We start from the raw sequence: 21,979 nt of genomic DNA on the forward strand, positions 1-21,979 counted from the left end.
AAAAAACGTTTTAAAATAAAACCGTTACTTTCACTTTAAATTTCAAACAGAAAACACTTTATTACTGAATATGTGAAAAAGTATGAAGGAATTGTTCAAAAATTACCAAATTTTCACCACAGTGTCTTAAAGCCTTAAAAGTATTGCACACCAAATTTCAGAGCTTTAACCCTTAAAATAACGGAACCGGAGCCATTTTTCAATTTAACCCCTATACAGTCCCAGATACAGTCTTTGCTAAGACCCAACCAAGCCCTGAGGGGAATACGATACCAAATGACGCCTTCTAAAAGCTTTTTCAGAGATTCTTAGATCCACACACATGCATCTGCATGCCCTGTTCTCAAAAAACAACTGCGCATTAATGGCGCGAAAATGAGGCTCAGTCTATGACTAGAAAGGCCCCCTGACTGAAAAAGGTGTCCAATACAGTGCCTGCCGTTTTATAAACGTTCCCCAAGATTATAAATGTCAATTGTTAGCCTAAATTTGAATAATATGCACAAATAAAGCAATCGATTTAGCCCATAAAAATGTCTACCAGTTTTTTAGCCCATATTAAGCCCTTTATTCTGTTTGTTTTTGACTAAGAAAATGGCTTACCGGTCCCCATGAGGGGAAATGACAGCCTTCCAGCATTACACAGTCTTGTTAGAAATATGGCTAGTCATACCTTAAGCAGAAAAGTCTGCTAACTGTTTCCCCCAACTGAAGTTACTTCATCTCAACAGTCCTATGTGGAAACAGCAACCGATTTTAGTTACTGTCTGCTAAAATCATCTTCCTCTTACAAACAGAAATCTTCATCCTTTTCTGTTTCAGAGTAAATAGTACATACCAGCACTATTTTAAAATAACAAACACTTGATAGAAGAATAAAAACTACATTTAAACACCAAAAAACTCTTAACCATCTCCGTGGAGATGTTGCCTGTGCAACGGCAAAGAGAATGACTGGGGTGGGCGGAGCCTAGGAGGGATCATGTGACCAGCTTTGCTGGGACTCTTTGCCATTTCCTGTTGGGGAAGAGAATATCCCACAAGTAAGGATGACGCCGTGGACCGGACACACCAATGTTGGAGAAAGACCTTTATTGTTTAAACAGGGTCCATAGACAAAGCAACGTTTCGGGCTACTACCTAGCCCTTTCTCAAGCTTAACTGATAACCTAGCTGAGAAAGGCAAAGAATAAGCAGCTTTTACCGGTAACTGCCTGAAGTTAAAAAAATCTCTGATTGTTCTTTTTTAGTGTCAATTCACCATTACAGTTTGAAAATATACATTTAAATACCGTTGTGATCTGAAGACCTAGGCATATCCTTGGACTGTGTTGGCTTTTAATTATCTTTCCACTGGCCAGTGATGAATTATTTGTTTATCCATTTTAAATTGTATGTGTAATTGAATGTAATTTATACATATATATATATATATATATATATATATATACACATACATACATACACACACACACTTTTTATTCATTTGGCGGGTAATAGCATATATAAAGATTATTTATGATAATATATTAGGTTGAATAGTGATTTATTTTTTGCTACGTATTTATATTGTATATAGTTTCCGTTTGTTTGATAAAGTGACACACTACTTTAAGACTATATATCCCTTTAATTAGGGTGTATAGACGCACCTGAATAAATTTTGTATCACAGGATTTCTTAGAAGGTCACCATATTTGTACAGGAAGCCTGTGCAGGTGAATATTCTCTGGTTTAGACAAACAAAGGGGAAGAAAGACAGTCACAGAGAAGCGGTTCAAATTGATGGTGCTTGTTAATATCTAAATGCTTGTCTTTGTGCGACTGTGGGCGTCTGGGGCACTGAGGGGGCGCGATTGTGGGCGTCTGGGGCACTTTGTGTGCATTGGGTGCTTTTGGATGCCTGTAATCAGTTCTTTATTTAAATATGACCTTCAATACCTTCTGTTTGTTTTTTTTTAGCTTTCATTTAACTTTGTACCAAATAATTATAACCAATTTAGAAAATACAGTGACAGAAGGGTGTTATACACTTTAAATGTTTTTGTAAATCAAACTAGTACATTATATGTTTCAGTTAAATAACAAAAGGGGGTAGGAGTGGGTTGATCTGCCTAAAAATGCCCGGCCAATATTTGGTCTCAGTCTGACCCTGAATAGGCATGTGCATTCAAATGATATCTTCTGATTTTTTTTTTTGGGGGGGCGTGATTACATTTTTGAGGGGCATTATCAGCAGAGGCATTTTGTGATTGTGATCTTGGGGGAAAAAACACTGACATCAGAAATAATATTTAGCATAAAACTGATACATTATGATCAACCCCTGAATGTGTACAAGGGTTGCTATCACGCCACAATTGCACATAAAAAGCTGGTGATAAGTGGGTTGTCACTGGGTTTACTAATGGATTGTAATAACGCTGCTGTATTGTCACCATACACAGTACATGGGGAATTATCACTGCACGATCACACGTAAAAAGCTTGTGATAATTGTGCTGTCACTGGGTTTGCAAATGGATTGGAATGACTGACTGACCTCTCTGAGACAAACCATACAAAGGACTATGTATATGAGCTGATGGATTGGAATGGGGGGGCTCATGTCATGACAAATAGGCATCTGTATTTACTGAACAAGCTGGGAGTGGTCAGATGGGAACTAGAATGTTCAATGTAAGTTTTTTTTATACAACAATATTTTGTCATCTTGTTGTTCAGTGACCACCTAGTGCTGTACCTATATCTCTGTGTGACAATAAGGACATAAGTTAGTGACGGTCACATGTGACATACTCATGTAATTATTTTATATTTACAGCAGAAGTTCTGGGTGCTGCTGTCACATAACCAGTAATAATTTAGTTAAGTTCCATTACTAATATAGTTCCTGTAAATGACACCTCACAGTCTAGTATCTCACAGTAGCTACAAGTAATAGAAATAAGCAGCAAGTGACAATCAGACTCTCTTAGATCAAGTGCAGTGATTGGCTGAGGAATCTAATTTACCCCTCACTGATGCTTCTAAACTTCTCATTGCTCCCGTTATTGGTAACACTCACCCCAAAGCACAGTAAGTGGCTCCTTCAGGCTGCTGTGATCCACATGACAGGAGAAACTGTCCCCATCCTTAGGTATCACCTCCACAGTGACCCTGAGCTGATAGGTCCCATCAGGGTTGGGGAGGACCTGTGCTGCCTCCTCTGACATTAAATCGATTTCTCCGTTCTTCACCCACTTGACATCCACAGCTTTAGGGTAAAACCCGTACACCCGGCAGTGAAGCTTTGTCACAGTGTCTGATTGGTGACCGGAAACCTTCACTTGTGAGAGAACTAATAAAGATAAAACACATTATTACTGATTATATGTGAGATAACTAATAAAGATAAAACACATTATTACTGATATTATATGAGAGAACTAATAAAGATAAAACACATTATTACTGATATTATGGGCTCCATGTACGAAGCAGCGAAAGCTGCTCCGGAGCCTTTGCGGGGCAGGTTCGCATATGCGAGCCTGCTTCCCACAATGTAAGAAGCAGCGGTCATTAGACCGCTGCTTCCTACAGCCTACGCCACCTCTTAGGTGGCGAAGTAAAATCACCGAGAGCACGCTCGCTCTCGGTGATTGACAGCCCCTTCAGTCGCGTGATTGGTTGCGCGATTGAAGGGGCGGGCATTACACACTCCGATGAGTGTGTAATGGTACATACGGGCAAGCGGATCAATAGATCCGCTGCCCGTGTGTAGCGGAGGCGGGCGGACAGCTTCGCGAGTTAAGAAGCTGTCCGCCCGCCTCATAGTACATGGCGCCCTATGTGAGAGAACTAATAGAGACAAAACACATTATTACTGATATTATGTGAGAGAACTAATAAAGATAAAACACATTATTACTGATATTATGTGAGAGAACTAATAAAGATAAAACACATTATTACTGATATTATGTGAGAGAACTAATAAAGATAAAACACATTATTACTGATATTATGTGAGAGAACTAATAAAAATAAAACACATTATTACTGATATTATGTGAGAGAACTAATAAAGATAAAACACATTATTACTTATATTATGTGAGAGAACTAATAAAGATAAAACACATTATTACTGATATTCTGTGAGAGAACTAATAAAGATAAAACACATTATTACTATATTATGTGAGAGAACTAATAAAGATAAAACACATTATTACTTATATTATGTGAGAGAACTAATAGAGACAAAACACATTATTACTGATATTATGTGAGAGAACTAATAAAGATAAAACACATTATTACTTATGTGAGAGAACTAATAAAGATAAAACACATTATTACTGATATTATGTGAGAACTAATAAAGATAAAACACATTATTACTGATATTATATGAGAGAACTAATAAAGATAAAACACATTATTACTTATGTGAGAGAACTAATAAAGATAAAACACATTATTACTGATATTATGTGAGAGAACTAATAAAGATAAAGCACATTATTACTGATATTGTGTGAGAGAACTAATAAAGATAAAACACATTATTACTGATATTATATGAGAGAACTAATAAAGATAAAACACATTATTACTGATATTATGTGAGAGAACTAATAAAGATAAAACACATTATTACTGATATTATATGAGAGAACTAATAAAGATAAAACACATTATTACTTATGTGAGAGAACTAATATAGATAAAACACATTATTACTGATATTATGTGAGAGAACTAATAAAGATAAAGCACATTATTACTGATATTGTGTGAGAGAACTAATAAAGATAAAACACATTATTACTGATATTATGTAAGAGAACTAATAAAGACAAAACACATTATTAGTGATATTATGTGAGAGAACTAATAAAAGGGATTAAAAGGGAGATGGAGAGAATACCAAGATCTGAATAGTACATACAGACACAAGATAGAGATATTCTGGGAAGCGGGCAAAGCGGTCCTGAGAGGGGACATTAAGAACTACATGGTAAAACTGAAGAGGAAACAGCTAGCTAGAGAGAACCAATTATCCAACCAATTGCGAAATACATATAAAAATTATATAAATAACCCCTGCAATAACACATGGAATAAGTATACACAGGCTAAAGCAGAGCGGGAGGCTTTCTTAAACAATAAATGGGCACTGGAAGATATTAAATCTAGAAGCTATTTCCAGGGGTTTCAAGGAATTTCTGCCAAACATCTGGTTAAAATCAGAAAATTTAGGAAGAACAGGAATATGATCCCTTTAATAAAATACAAAAATGAGACCTATACAAAAGCCTCAGAAATTAGAGAGGCGTTTTTCAAGTACTACCAGACTATATATTCTCAGGGAAAAATAGACAATGCGGCAAAACAGAGTTTTTGGAAGGAAGTTAAACTTCCGAAAATTACTAAAGACGCATTGGACAAATTAAACTCAGAAATAACCACAGCAGATGTAGTTACGGCCATAGAGAAGACTAAAGCAGGGAAAGCTCCAGGTCCGGATGGACTCTCTGCAGAGTGCTATAAAATAATGAAATTAGAAGTGGCAGAAACATTAGGCAATTTGTTCAACACTTATTATATACAGAATGATAAGCATTCATTATATTTTACTGATTCAATAGTTTCGTTAATATATAAGAAGGGGAAACCCCCAGAGGATATGGGTTCATATAGACCCATATCCCTTCTTAATCAGGACTATAAAATACTCATGGCCATTATAGCCGATAGACTTAAGAAGGTTATCAGAGATTTAATCAGTCCGGACCAGACAGGCTTTATGCCTGCCAGGAATCCAGTAAAAAATATGCGCAGAGTCCTTACATTGCTCGACTATTATTACAATAAAATTCACAGAATAGGCCCACATTCTTTATCAGATTTGGCCCTGATAACGATAGACGCAGAAAAAGCGTTTGATTCCATTATATGGGATCACATGCTCACTTCACTTGCCTACTTTGGATTCCAGGGCAACTTTGTTGATACAATTAAACTAATATATAAGGAACCCAGGTCACAACTTCTAGTTAATGGGGAACTCTCTCCATATATAACACTGCAGAGAGGAACTAGGCAAGGGTGTCCGCTATCCCCCTTACTTTTTAACATCTCGCTTGAACCACTGGCAGTACTTCTTAGGAAAGAAATAGAGGGTATTAAGATGGGCAAGCAGAATATAGTCATATCATTATACGCAGATGATATTATGCTCTTTATCAAAGACTCTATCATAAATATTCCAAAAAGTATGGAAATAATTATGCATTTTAGTAAGTTTACTGGATACAAGATCAATGCCCAGAAATCTGAGATCTTATGGATCAATAAAAACAAGTATAGCTACAATCTCCACCCTTTTAGGGAGGTGGACAATATAAATTATCTCGGGATAGTTAAGGGAAGAGATCCAAGGGATTGGTATGGGCTTAACTATACTAAGATGTTTGCTAACCTAGAGGCTGAATTCCAAAAATGGAATATACTTTACCTCTCTCTCTCAGGAAAAATTATGTTGATTAAGACAATCCTTTTCCCTCGGATCCTATTTTTATTACAAAATCTACCGCTGGTTATTCTTAAAAGAGACATTGTTCTATATAATCGAGCATGCGCATCATTCATCTGGGGCAAAAAGAAATCACACCTGTCAATTGAGAAATTGTCTATACCTAAAAAGTATGGTGGTATGGCGTTACCAAATATAAGATATTATAACTGGGTCACGTTGGCTAAATATGGTGTAGACTGGTTGACGGAAGCACAGTATGTCACATATTCCGACACTGAGGCTGATTTAATTGAACCTTTTAGCTTAAAATCAGTTCTAAACCATGCACACGCCAAACTACCCTCTAATATTAAACAACTAATTACATTTTCAAATATTATATTAGCCTGGCAGAAATATTGTAGGATGATGGGAGTAGACTTTCAGAAATCCCGATTTCTACCCATTATTGGGACCCCAGCATTTTCCCCAGGTATCTATAATGTGGTATTTAAAGAATGGCATATTAAAGGTATAACATACTTTTCGCAGCTTCTTAGATCAGATAGTAATATAATACAAATGTATAGTGTGATTTCAGATAAATATAATCTTCCTTCAAATAATTTTTTTGCCTACCTCCAGGCTAGAAGTTTTATAACATCATTAACGTGTCCGGGCACACAAGATTGGAATTTACATGAGATAGAGTCAGGACTCAAACTATATAAAGCTGGTGTTAGATCAGTCACTTTTTGGTATGAGGCCTTATACTCTAAATTGGGGGACAAACATTTAGCTAGAATTAAAGAGACCTTTCAAAGATATTTCACTAATCTACAAGAATCAGATATAAAGAAAAGTATAAGTCTATGTGAGGCAACCACAACCAAGATTGGTTGGAGGGAAGCTCATATGAAACTATTAATTTTTTTTACCTAACCCCAGATAGAATGAATAAGTGGGTGTGCAACGAACCAAGATATGGGTGTTTTAAATGCTGCGCTGATAAGGCAGACATGTTGCACTGCTTATGGTCATGCCCTATAATTAAACAATTCTGGGGGAAGATCAATTTCTGGATGAATAAGCACTTGCAGCATAACTGTGAACTTACGCCCAGAAAGATATTCTTTTTGAGCCATGATGAGACATGTTCCGGGGATCAACAGCTGATTAATACAGCTATCCTAGCGGCTCGTATGTTAGTGTTTATGAAATGGAAGTTAGCAAAAGCCCCTGGTATAGCCGAATTCGTAAGTGCAATTAGACTGCAAATGAGGATAGAATTATATGATAAAAAATTATCATCAGAAAAATATCTCAAAAGATATTTCGCGAAATGGTTAAAGTTAATTCAAAAGTGGCCGTTGGCATTACAAAAACAATTCATTGCCCCTCTAACAAATTCTACATCGTTTTTGTCACTGATTGCGGGAGAGATTCTCCCACAACAGTGGATAGAGGATCAAAAATAGATTACTGCCATTAGGGAAGAGAGGGGGTTCCAGGGGTGTGGTAGGGGTTCGGTACGTTGTTTTTCCAATTATTATTATTTTTTATTTTATTTTTTTGTCTTGTCTTTGTCTGGTTACTTGTTTTTCTTTTTCCCTACAAAAAATTTATAAAAATCTGAAGTACGAGAAGGCAGAATGTGAAAAAAAAAAAAAGATGTAGCGCAGACTATTTCTTTTCTGTTGTATTTAATTTCATAAAAGATGATTTCTCAAATGTTACATTTATAATCATGTCTAATGATGTATTTTATGTTTTCCTTGTATGAAAGTATGTACTTCATCGATAAAATACTTAAAAAAAATAAATAAATAAAGATAAAACACATTATTACTGATATTATGTGAGAGAACTAATAAAGATAAAACACATTATTACTATGTTATGTGAGAGAACTAATAAAGATAAAACACATTATTACTGATATTATGTGAGAACTAATAAAGATAAAACACATTATTACTGATATTATATGAGAGAACTAATAAAGATAAAACACATTATTACTTATGTGAGAGAACTAATAAAGATAAAGCACATTATTACTGATATTATGTGAGAGAACTAATAAAGATAAAACACATTATTACTGATATTATGTGAGAGAACTAATAAAGATAAAACACATTATTACTGATATTATGTTTGAGAACTAATAAAGATAAAACACATTATTACTGATATTATGTGAGAGAACTAACACAGATAAAACACATTATTACTGATATTATGTGAGAACTAATAAAGACAAAGCACATAATATCAGTAATAATGTGAGAGAACTAATAAAGATAAAACACATTATTACTGATATTATGTGAGAACTAATAAAGACAAAACACATTACTGATATTATGTGAGAGAACTAATAAAGACAAAAACACATTATTACTGATATTATGTGAGAACTAATAAAGACAAAACACATTATTACTGATATTATGTGAGAGAACTAATAGACAAAACACATTCGCCTAGATTTAGAGTTTTGCGTTAGCCGTCAAAAGCAGCGTTAAGGGCTCCTAACGCTGCTTTTGGCCGCCCGCTGGTATTTAGAGTCATGTAGGTAAAGGTGTAACGCTCACTTTTAATCCGCGACTTTTCCATACCGCAGATCCCCTTACGCCAATTGCGTATCCTATCTTTTCAATGGGATCTTCCCAACGCTGCTATTTAGAGTCTTGGAAGAAGTGAGCTTTACACCTCTACCGACAAGACTCCTACCGCCCATGAAAAGGCTGTAGTTAAGAGCTTCATGGGCTAACGCTGGTATATAAAGCTCTTAACTACAGTGCTCTAAAGTACACTAACACCCATAAACTACCTATGTACCCCTAAACCGAGCCCTCCTCACATCGCCGCCACTATAATAAAAAATTTTAACCCCTAATCTGCCGACCGCACATCGCCGCCACCTACATTATACCTATGAACCCCTAATCTGCTGCCCCTAACATTGCCGACACCTACATAATATTTATTAACCCCTAATCTGCCCCCCCCCAACGTCGCCGCCACCTAACTTCAAGTATTAACCCCTAATCTGCCGATCGGACCTTGCCGCTACTCTAATAAAGTTATTAACCCCTAAAGCTAAGTCTAACCCTAACCCTAACACCCCCCTAAATTAAATATAATTTAAATCTAACGAAATAAATTAACTCTTATTAAATAAATTAATCCTATTTAAAGCTAAATACTTACCTGTAAAATAAACCCTAATATAGCTACAATATAACTAATAATTATATTGTAGCTATTTTAGGTTTTATTTTTATTTTTACAGGCAACTTTGTATTTATTTTAACTAGGTACAATAGCTATTAAATAGTTATTAACTATTTAATAGCTACCTAGTTAAAATAATTACAAAATTACCTGTAAAATAAATCCTAACCTAAGTTACAATTAAACCTAACACTACACTATCAATAAATTAATTAAATAAATTACATACAATTAAATAAACTAAACTACAAAAAAAAAGATTACAAGAATTTTAAGCTAATTACAGCTACTCTAAGCCCCCTAATAAAATAAAAAAGCCCCCCAAAATAATAAAATTCCCTACCCTATTCTAAATTAAAAAGTAATCAGCTCTTTTACCAGCCCTTAAAAAAGGGCTTTTTGCGGGGCATTGCCCCAAAGTAATCAGCTCTTTTACCTGAAAAAAAAAAAACATACAATACCCACCCCCCAACAATACAACCCACCACCCACATACCCCTATTCTAACCCACCCAAACCCCCCTTAAAAAACCTATCACTAACCCCCTGAAGATCTCCCTACCTTTAGCCGTCTTCACCCATCCGATCAGTCCAGAAGTCTTCATCCGATGGGGCAGAAGAGGACATCCGGACCAGCAAACATCTTCATCCAGGCGGCATCTATCTTCATCCATCCGGAGCGGGTCCATCTTGAAGGCAGCCGACGCGGAGCATCCTCTTCTTCCGACGACTCCCGACTAATGAAGGTTCCTTTAAATGACGTCATCCAAGATGGCATCCCTCGAATTCCGATTGGCTGATAGGATAGATTAGGGGTTAATAAATAAAATGTAGGTGTCGGCGATGTTAGGGGGAGCAGATTAGGGGTTCATAGGGATAATGTAGGTGGCGGCGGTGTCCGGAGCGGCAGATTAGGGGTTAATAGTGTAATAAAGGTGTCAGCGATAGAGGGGTCGGCAGATTAGGGGTTAATAAGTGTAAGGTTAGGGGTGTTTAGACTCGGGGTTCATGTTAGGGTGTTAGGTGCAGACTTAGAAAATGTTTCACCATAGCAAACATTGTTTCCTATGGGGGAATCGTGCACTAGCACGTTTTTCCAGCTTACCGCTACCGTAAGCAACACTGGTATTGAGGGTTGAAGTGGCGGTAAATTTGCTTAACGCTCCCTTTTTGGAGCCTAACGCAGCCCTGCAGACAACTCTAAATACCAGCGTTGTTGAAAAAAAGGAGCGTTAGCTACACGGGTTTTTACCGACAACTCTAAATCTAGGCGATTATTACTTATTTTATGTGAGAGAACTAATAAAGATAAAACACTATTTTAAAATTTATTAACCCCTAAACCTAAGTCTAACCCTAACACCCCCTAACTTAAATAAATCTAAATAAAAATAATCATTAACTAAATTATTCCTATTTAAAACTAAATACTTACCTATAAAATAAACCCTAAGCTAGCTACAATATAACTAATAATTACATTGTAGCTATCTTAGGGTTTATTTTTATTTTACAGGCAAGTTTGTATTTATTTTAACTAGGTAGAATAGTTATTAAATAGTTATTAACTATTTAATAACTACCTAGTTAAAATAAAGACAAATTTACCTGTAAAATAAAACCTAACCTAAGTTACACTAACACTACACTATAATTAAATTAATTCCCTAAATTAAATACAATTAAATAAAATTATCTAAAGTACAAAAAAACCCAAACACTAAATTACAGAAAATAAAACAAATTACAAGATTTTTAAACTAATTACACCTAATCTAATCCCCCTAACAAAATAAAAAAGCCCCCCAAATTAAAAAAAAAGCCCTACCTTACACTAAATTACAAATAGCCCTTAAAAGGGCCTTTTGCAGGGCATTGCCCCAAAGTAATCCGCTCTTTTACCTGTAAAAAAAAACAAAAACAAAAAAACAACAATCCCCCCCCAACATTAAAACCCACCACCCACACAACCAACCCTACTCTAAAACCCACCCAATACTCCCTTAAAAAAAAACTAACACTAACCGCTTGAAGATCACCTTACCGGGAGAAGTCTTTACCCAACCGGGCCGAAGTCCTCAACGAAGCCGGGAGAAGTCTTCATCTAAGCCGGGCGAAGTGGTCCTCCAGACGGGCAGAAGTCTTCATCTAGACGGCATCTTCTATCTTCATCTATCCGGCGCTGAGCGAGTCCATCTTCAAGACATCTGGCACGGAGCATCCTCTTCCAACGAAGTCTTCTTACTAAATGATGGTTCCTTTAAGTGACGTCATCCAAGATGGCGTCCCTTCAATTCTGATTGGCTGATAGAATTCTATCAGCCAATCGGAATTAAGGTAGAAAAAAAAAATCCTATTGGCTGATGCAATCAGCCAATAGGATTGAGCTGGCATTCTATTGGCTGATTGGAACAGCCCATAGAATGCATCAGCCAATAGGATTTTTTCTACCTTAATTCCGATTGGCTGATCAATTGGCTGATAGAATTCGATCAGCCAATCGGAATTAAGGTAGAAAAAATCCTATTGGCTGATGCATTCTATTGGCTGATTGGAACAGCCCATAGAATGCATCAGCCAATAGGATTTTTTCCACCTTAATTCCGATTGGCTGATAGAATTCTATCAGCCAATCGATCAGCCAATCGGAATTAAGGTAGAAAAAATCCTATTGGCTGATGCATTCTATGGGCTGTTCCAATCAGCCAATAGAATGCCAGCTCAATCCTATTGGCTGATTGCATCAGCCAATAGGATTTTTTTTTTCTACCTTAATTCCGATTGGCTGATAGAATTCTATCAGCCAATCGGAATTAAAGGGACGCCATCTTGGATGACGTCACTTAAAGGAACCGTCATGTAGTAAGAAGACTTCGTTGGAAGAGGATGCTCCGCGCCGGATGTCTTGAAGATGGACCCGCTTAGCGCCGGATGAAGATAGTAGATGCCGTCTGGATGAAGACTTCTGCCGTCTGGAGGACCACTTTGGCATGGTTGGGTGAAGACTTCTCCCGGTAAGGTGATCTTCAAGGGGTTAGAGTTTTTTAAGGGGGTATTGGGTGGGTTGTATTTTTTTTTACAGGTAAAAGAGCTGATTACTTTGTATTTGTATTTGTAATTTAGTGTACAGTAGGGCTTTTTTTATTTTGGGGGGGCTTTATTATTTTGTTAGGGGGATTAGATTAGGTGTAATTAGTTTAAAAATCTTGTAATTTGTTTATTATTTTCTGTCATTTAGTATTTGTTTGTTTTTTTGTACTTTAGATAATTTTAATTGTATTTAATTTAGGGAATTAAATTTAATTATAGTGTAGTGTTAGGTTTTATTTTACAGGTAAATTAGTCTTTATTTTATCTAGGTAGTTATTAAATAGTTAATAACTATTTAATAACTATTCTACCTAGTTAAAATAAATACAAACTTGCCTGTAAAATAAAAATAAACCCTAAACTAGCTACAATGTAACTATTAATTATATTGTAGCTAGCTTAGGCTTTATTTTATAGGTAAGTATTTAAATTTTAAATAGGAATAATTTAGTTAATTATAGTAATTTTTATTTAGATTTCTTTTAATTATATTTAAGTTAGGGGGGGTTAGGGTTAGACTTAGATTTTGGGGTTAATAACTTTAATATAGTGGCGGTGATGTTGGGGCATTAGATTAGGGTTTAATAAATGTAGGTAGGTGTCGGCGATGTTAGGGACAGCAGATTAGGGGTTAATATTTAACTAGTGTTTGCGATGCGGGAGTGCAGCGGTTTAGGGGTTAATATATTTATTATAGTGGCGGCGAACTCCAGTTCGGCAGATTAGGGGTTACATTTTTTATTTTAGTGTTTGCGATGTGGGGGGGCCTCGGTTTAGGGGTTAATAGGTAGTTTATGGGTGTTAGTGTACTTTTTAGCTCTTTAGTTAAGAGTTTTATGCTACAGCGTTGTAGTGTAAAACTCTTAACTACTGACTTTAAAATACGGTACCAGTCTAAAAAAAACCCAAAAAGACACAAACACCCCCCCCAACAGTAAAACCCACCACCCACACAACCAACCCCCCCCCCCCAAATAAAAACCCTATCTAAATAAACCTAAGCTAACCAGGGCATTTAGCTCTTTTACATTGCCCAAACCCTAAGCTAAAATAAAAACCCTTAAAAAGCAAAACAAAAAAAACACTAACACCAACCCCCGACGATCCACTTAGTTATCGAAGTCCGGACATTCATCCTTATCCAGCCAATGAAGTCCTCATCCAAGCGAGAAGAAGTCTTCATCCAGACGGCATCTTCTATCTTCATCCATCCAGGGCGGAGCGGGTCCATCTTCAAGACATCTGGCGCGGAGCATCCTCTTCTTACGGTCGTCTGTGTCAACTGAAGGTTCCCTTTAAGGACATCATCCAAGATGGCGTCCCTTACATTCCTATTGGCTGAAAGATTTCAGCCAATAGGAATTAAAGGGGGAAAAAAAAATCAGCCAATAGGATTGAGCTCTCAATCTATTGGCTGATTGGAACAGCCTATAGAATAAGAGCTCAATCTTATTGGTTAGACTTACGTTAGGGGTTAATATATTTATTTAGTGATGTTGAAGGCCAGAGGTTTAGGGGTTAATAACTTTATAGTGGCGGCGACATTGGGGGTGGCAGATTAGGGGTTAATAACTAATGCAGGTGGCGGCAATGTTAAAGTGAAGGTAAACTTTGGTGAATGAAAGCCCGTTTTTTTAAAAATACTATTAAAAACAGGGGCACTTTCATCAAAGTCTACAAAGCAGCCGTTTTGTTTAAAAAAAAAAAAAAAAAACTACCTTTTTTTCTTTTCACAGCTAGAGCAGCTTCCCCCACATAGAGATCCTCTATTCAGACGTCAGCAATAACTAATTCTGCTTCCTCCAATCACAGCATGGCCTCAGGCAATGACTACCCTGGGGGGAAAGCTGTGATTAAAGGCAACATCATTTTCCAGCGACGATCGGAAGAAGAGGATGCTCCACGCCGGATGTCTTGAAGATGGACCCGCTCCACGCCGGATGGATGAAGATAGAAGATGCCATCTGGATGAAGACTTCTGCCCGCTTGGATGAAGATGGATGTCTGGTCTTCGAAAACTGTAAGTGGATCGTCGGGGGTTAGTGTTAGGTTTTTTTAAGGGTTTATTGGGTGGGTTTTATTTTTAGCTTAGGGTTTGGGCAATGTAAAAGAGCTAAATGCCCTTTTAAAGGGCAATGCCCATCCAAATGCCCTTTTCAGGGCAATGGTTAGCTTAAGTTTATTTAGATAGGTATTTATTTGGGGGGGGTTTGGTTGTGTGGGTGGTGGGTTTTACTGTTGGGGGGTTGTTTGTATTTTTTATTTATTTTTTACAGGTAAAAGAGCTGATTTCTTTGGGGCAATGCCCAACAAAAGGCCCTTTTAAGGGCCATTTGTAGTTTAGTGTAGGCTAGGTTTTTTTTTTATTTTGATAGGGCTATTAGATTAGGAGTAATTCGTTTTTATTTGTGATAATTTCGTTTTTTATTTTGTGCAATTTAGTGTTTTGTTTTTTTGTAATTTAGTACATTGTATTTTCTTAAAGGGCCATAATACCCAAATGTTTAAACACTTGAAAGTGATGCAGCATAGCTGTAAAAAGCTGACTAGAAAATATCACCTGAACATCTCTATGTAAAAAAGAAAGATATTTTACCTCAAAACTTTCTCAGTAGCCACATCCCATTGTAAAGGACTTCTAAGCAGCATATCAGTATGTCTGTCCCGGGACAGCGAAAGGGGCGAGCTTACCTGCACTCTCGTTATTTCCCTATTCAGTGTAAGGAAGTTTGCTATGAAATATCATGAGAGTTAAGTGAAATCTCATGAGATCACAGTAAAAGAGTTCATGACATTCATTCGTATGATTCAACACCTCCCTGTTTCCTGGCCAGTAACTGCATACACAGGTGTATGCAGTTACTGGCCAGGAAACAGGGAGGTGTTGAATCATACGAATGAATGTTTGTGTGGTGGGGAGCAGTAACAGGCGGCTTGTTCCATGTACATATTTTAATGACCTTTGATTAAAAGTTATATTTTAATATTATATTATTAGTTAGAGGGTGAGTGCTACAAACCCTATCTTTGCCTCGCTTTCTGTAAGTGTTTTTTTTTTATTTGTATGGAGCTCAACGCCACCATATCGCCCGCACAAGCCAGGTTTTTTCAAACCTGTAATACCTACGTTATGAAAGGTGAAAATAACGTACACAAAATAAGCGAGCAGCCATAACTTGTAATCTAGCTGATTATTACTTGTATAACACAGGAAGAGCTGGTGTCAGGAGCCTGCAGAGGGAAACTACACAGCGCTATTGGTGCAGAGCTCATTGGCTGCACCGCCTGAAGGTTTAAATATGAATAAAGTAGCTGATCTGGAGGCAGACAAGGGAGCTGTAAATAATCAGCTTCTGAGGTAACTAAACAATAAGGCACCACATAACAAACCGTTTACTAATAGATAACTTGTAATGCACAGTAACCTTTTGAACAAATAACAAAATTTATGCTTACCTGATAAAACATAATTTATGCTTACCTGATAAATTCCTTTCTCCTGTAGTGTGGTCAGTCCACGGGTCATCATTACTTCTGGGATATTAACTCCTCCCCAACAGGAAGTGCAAGAGGATCACCCAAGCAGAGCTGCTATATAGCTCCTCCCCTCTACGTCACACCCAGTCATTCGACCGAGAACCACCGAGAAAGGAGAAACTAAAGGGTGCAGTGGTGACTGGAGTATAATTTAAAAATTTTGACCTGCCATAAAAAACAGGGCGGGCCGTGGACTGACCACACTACAGGAGAAAGGAATTTATCAGGTAAGCATAAATTATGTTTTCTCCTGTTAAGTGTGGTCAGTCCACGGGTCATCATTACTTCTGGGATACCAATACCAAAGCTAAAGTACACGGATGACGGGAGGGACAGGCAGGATCTTTATACGGAAGGAACCACTGCCTGAAGAACCTTTCTCCCAAAAACAGCCTCCGAAGAAGCAAAAGTGTCAAATTTGTAAAATTTGGAAAAAGTATGAAGAGAAGACCAAGTTGCAGCCTTGCAAATCTGTTCAACAGAGGCCTCATTCTTAAAGGCCCAAGTGGAAGCCACAGCTCTAGTAGAATGAGCTGTAATTCTTTCAGGAGGCTGCTGTCCAGCAGTCTCATAAGCTAAACGTATTATGCTACGAAGCCAAAAAGAGAGAGAGGTAGCAGAAGCTTTTTGACCTCTCCTCTGTCCAGAATAAACGACAAACAGGGAAGAAGTTTGTCGAAAATCTTTAGTTGCCTGTAAATAAAATTTCAGGGCACGGACTACATCTAGATTGTGCAGAAGTCGTTCCTTCTTTGAAGAAGGATTAGGACACAATGATGGAACAACAATCTCTTGATTGATATTCCTGTTAGTGACCACCTTAGGTAAGAACCCAGGTTTAGTACGCAGAACTACCTTGTCTGAATTAAAAATCAGATAAGGAGAATCACAATGTAAGGCTGATAACTCAGAGACTCTTCGAGCCGAGGAAATAGCCATTAAAAACAGAACTTTCCAAGATAACAATTTGATATCAATGGAATGAAGGGGTTCAAACGGAGCACCCTGTAAAACGTTAAGAACTAAATTTAAACTCCATGGTGGAGCAACAGTTTTAAACACAGGCTTAATCCTGGCCAAAGCCTGACAAAAAGCCTGAACGTCTGGGACTTCTGACAGACGTTTGTGTAAAAGAATGGACAGAGCTGAGATCTGTCCCTTTAAGGAACTAGCAGATAAACCCTTTTCTAAACCTTCTTGTAGAAAAGACAATATCCTAGGAATCCTAACCTTACTCCATGAGTAACTCTTGGATTCGCACCAATGTAAGTATTTACACCATATTTTATGGTAAATCTTTCTGGTAACAGGTTTCCTAGCCTGTATCAAGGTATCAATTACTGACTCCGAAAATCCACGCTTTGATAAAATCAAGCGTTCAATTTCCAAGCAGTCAGCTTCAGAGAAATTAGATTTTGATGTTTGAAAGGACCCTGAATCAGAAGGTCCTGTCTCAGCGGCAGAGACCAAGGTGGACAGGATGACATGCCCACTAGATCTGCATACCAGGTCCTGCGTGGCCACGCAGGCGCTATTAGAATCACCGATGCTCTCTCCTGTTTGATCCTGGCAATCAATCGAGGAAGCATCGGGAAGGGTGGAAACACATAAGCCATCCCGAAGGTCCAAGGTGCTGTCAAAGCATCTACCAGAACCGCCCCCGGGTCCCTGGACCTGGACCCGTAACAAGGAAGCTTGGCGTTCTTGCGAGACGCCATGAGATCTATCTCTGGTTTGCCCCAACGTCGAAGTATTTGGGCAAAGACCTCCGGATGAAGTTCCCACTCCCCCGGATGAAAAGTCTGACGACTTAGGAAATCCGCCTCCCAGTTCTCCACGCCCGGAATGTGGATTGCTGACAGGTGGCAAGAGTGAGACTCTGCCCAGCGAATTATCTTTGATACTTCCATCATCGCTAGGGAGCTTCTTGTCCCTCCTTGATGGTTGATGTAAGCTACAGTCGTGATGTTGTCCGACTGAAACCTGATGAACCTCTGAGTTGTTAACTGAGGCCAAGCCAGAAGGGCATTGAGAACTGCTCTCAATTCCAGAATGTTTATTGGAAGGAGACTCTCCTCCTGAGTCCATGATCCCTGAGCCTTCAGGGAATTCCAGACAGCGCCCCAACCTAGAAGGCTGGCGTCTGTTGTTACAATTGTCCAGTCTGGCCTGCTGAAGGGCATCCCCCTGGACAGATGTGGCCGAGAAAGCCACCATAGAAGAGAATTTCTGGTCTCTTGATCCAGATTCAGAGTAGGGGACAAATCTGAGTAATCCCCATTCCACTGACTTAGCATGCACAATTGCAGCGGTCTGAGATGCAGGCGTGCAAAGGGTACTATGTCCATTGCCGCTACCATTAAGCCGATTACCTCCATGCATTGAGCCACTGACGGGTGTTGAATGGAATGAAGGACACGGCAAGCATTTTGAATTTTTGTTAACCTGTCTTCTGTCAGGTAAATCTTCATTTCTACAGAATCTATAAGAGTCCCCAAGAAGGGAACTCTTGTGAGTGGAAAGAGAGAACTCTTCTCTTCGTTCACCTTCCACCCATGCGACCTTAGAAATGCCAGTACTAACTCTGTATGAGACTTGGCAGTTTAAAAGCTTGACGCTTGTATCAGAATGTCGTCTAGGTACGGAGCCACCGAAATTCCTCGTGGTCTTAGTACCGCTAGGAGAGAGCCCAGAACCTTTGTGAAGATTCTTGGAGCTGTAGCCAATCCGAATGGAAGAGCTACAAACTGGTAATGCCTGTCTAGGAAGGCAAATCTTAGATACCGGTAATGATCTTTGTGAATCGGTATGTGAAGGTAGGCATCCTTTAAATCCACTGTGGTCATGTACTGACCCTTTTGGATCATGGGTAAGATTGTCCGAATAGTTTCCATTTTGAACGATGGAACTCTTAGGAATTTGTTTAGGATCTTTAAATCCAAAATTGGTCTGAAGGTTCCTTCTTTCTTGGGAACCACAAACAGATTTGAGTAAAACCCCAGTCCGTGCTCCGACCGCGGAACCGGATGGATTACTCCCATTAGTAAAAGATCTTGTACACAGCGTAGAAACGCCTCTTTCTTTATTTGGTTTGTTGACAACCTTGAAAGATGAAATCTCCCTTTTGGGGGAGAGGATTTGAAGTCCAGAAGATATCCCTGAGATATGATCTCTAACGCCCAGGGATCCTGGACATCTCTTGCCCAAGCCTGGGCGAAGAGAGAAAGTCTGCCCCCCACTAGACCCGTTCCCGGATCGGGGGCCCTCAATTCATGCTGTCTTAGGGGCAGCAGCAGGTTTTCTGGCCTGCTTGCCCTTATTCCAGGACTGGTTAGGCTTCCAGCCTTGTCTGTAGCGAGCAACAGCTCCTTCCTGTTTTGGTGCAGAGGAGGTTGATGCTGCTCCTGCCTTGAAGTTACGAAAGGCACGAAAATTAGACTGTCTAGCCCTAGGTTTGGCTCTGTCTTGAGGCAGGGCATGACCTTTACCTCCTGTAATGTCAGCGATAATTTCTTTCAAACCGGGCCCGAATAAGGTCTGCCCCTTGAAAGGTATGTTAAGTAATTTAGATTTAGAAGTAACATCAGCTGACCAGGATTTTAGCCACAGTGCTCTACGTGCCTGAATGGCGAATCCGGAATTCTTAGCCGTAAGTTTAGTTAAATGTACTACGGCATCTGAAATAAATGAATTAGCTAGCTTAATGGTTTTAAGCTTATTTGAAATCTCATCTATAGTTACTGAGTCGAGAGTCTCTTCCAGAGACTCGGACCAAAATGCGGCCGCAGCCGTGACAGACGCAATACATGCAAGGGGTTGCAATATAAAACCTTGTTGAACAAACATTTTCTTAAGGTAACCCTCTAATTTTTTATCCATTGGATCTGAAAAGGCACAGCTATCCTCCACCGGGATAGTGGTACGCTTAGCCAGAGTAGAAACCGCTCCCTCCACCTTAGGGACCGTCTGCCATAAGTCCCGTGTGGTGGCGTCTATTGGAAACATTTTTCTAAATACAGGAGGGGGGGAAAAGGGTACACCGGGCCTATCCCACTCCTTAGTAATTATCTCTGTAAGCCTCTTAGGTATAGGAAATACGTCAGTACTCGCCGGTACCGCATAGTATCTATCCAGCCTACATAATTTCTCTGGGATTGCAACGGTGTTACAATCATTCAGAGCCGCTAATACCTCCCCTAGCAGTACCCGGAGGTTTTCTAGTTTAAACTTAAAATTTGAAATATCTGAATCCACTCTATTTGGATCAGAGCCGTCACCTGCATAATGGAGCTCTCCGTCCTCATGTTCTGCAAGTTGTGACGCAGTATCTGACATGGCCCTATTATTATCAGCGCACTCTGTTCTCACCCCAGAGTGATCTCGCTTACCTCTAAGTTCTGGTAATTTAGACAAAACTTCAGTCATAACATTAGCCATGTCCTGTAATGTGATTTGTAATGGCCGCCCTGAAGTACTCGGCGTTACAATATCACGCACCTCCCGAGCGGGAGATGCAGGTACTGACACGTGAGGCAAGTTAGGCGGCATAACTTTCCCCTCGCTGTTTGGTGAATGATATTCAATTTGTACAGATTGACTTTTATTTAAAGTAGCATCAATGCAATTAGTACATAAATTTCTATTGGGCTCCACCTTGGCTTTAGCACATATAGCACAGAGATATTCCTCTGAATCAGACATGTTTAACACACTAGCAATGAAACTAGCAAACTTGGAAATACTTTTCAACTCAATTTACAAGTAATAGAAAAAACGTACTGTGCCTTTAAGAAGCACAGAAAAAAATTATGACAGTTGAATAACAATGAAACGGAAAAACCATAAAATCAAATTTTTTCCGGTAAAAAACACAATTTAGCAAAGGATTGCCCCCATTAGCCATGGATAACTAACCCTTAAACAGCAGAAAAAATGTACAGTAAAATAAACGTTTTTTATCACAGTCAAAGCACAATCTCACAGGTCTGCTGTGAGTGATTACCTCCCTCAAAATAATTTTTGAAGACCCTTGAGCTCTGTAGAGACGATCCGGATCATGCAGGGAAGAAAACAGACTTGTGACTGAATTTCTGATGCGTAGTAAAAGCGCCAAAAAAGGCCCCTCCCCCTCACACACAACAGTGAGGGAAGATCAGTAAACTGACTAAATTTAAAATAAACGACAGCCAAGTGGAAAAACAGTGCCCAAAAACAATTTTTCACCCAGTACCTCAGATAAATAAACGATTTAACATGCCAGCAAAAACGTTTAACATTAAATAAAATGAAGTGTCATTAGAAAGCCTGCTGCTAGTCGTTCCCACTGCAAGTTAGGCTAAAAGTTTAATGCATACAGTATAATCCCAGTGAAGTGCCATTCCCCAGAATACTGAAGTGTAAATATACATACATGACAGCCTGATACCAGTTGCTACTACTGCATTTAAGGCTGAACTTACATTATATCGGTATTGGCAGTATTTTCTTAGTCAATTCCATTCCTCAGAAAATAATATACTGCTACATACCTCTTTGCAGGTTAACCTGCCCGCTGTCCCCTGATCTGAAGTTTACCTCACTCCTCAGAATGGCCGAGAACAGCAA

General features: G+C 38.6%; 1 protein-coding gene across 2 annotated transcripts in view; it reads right to left on the reverse strand.

Moving 5' to 3' along the window:
• Positions 1 to 21,979, reverse strand: part of LOC128667034 (H-2 class I histocompatibility antigen, Q9 alpha chain) — a 448,039-nt gene that overhangs the window by 144,690 nt on the left and 281,370 nt on the right. For both annotated transcript variants that reach the window (XM_053721897.1, XM_053721896.1), the window contains one exon: positions 3,068 to 3,340. In XM_053721897.1, the coding sequence (XP_053577872.1) occupies positions 3,068 to 3,340 (273 nt within the window). The remainder of the gene's footprint in view (positions 1 to 3,067; positions 3,341 to 21,979) is intronic.

The sequence above is a fragment of the Bombina bombina genome, chromosome 7 (assembly GCF_027579735.1).
Source record: "Bombina bombina isolate aBomBom1 chromosome 7, aBomBom1.pri, whole genome shotgun sequence".
NCBI lineage: Eukaryota > Metazoa > Chordata > Amphibia > Anura > Bombinatoridae > Bombina > Bombina bombina.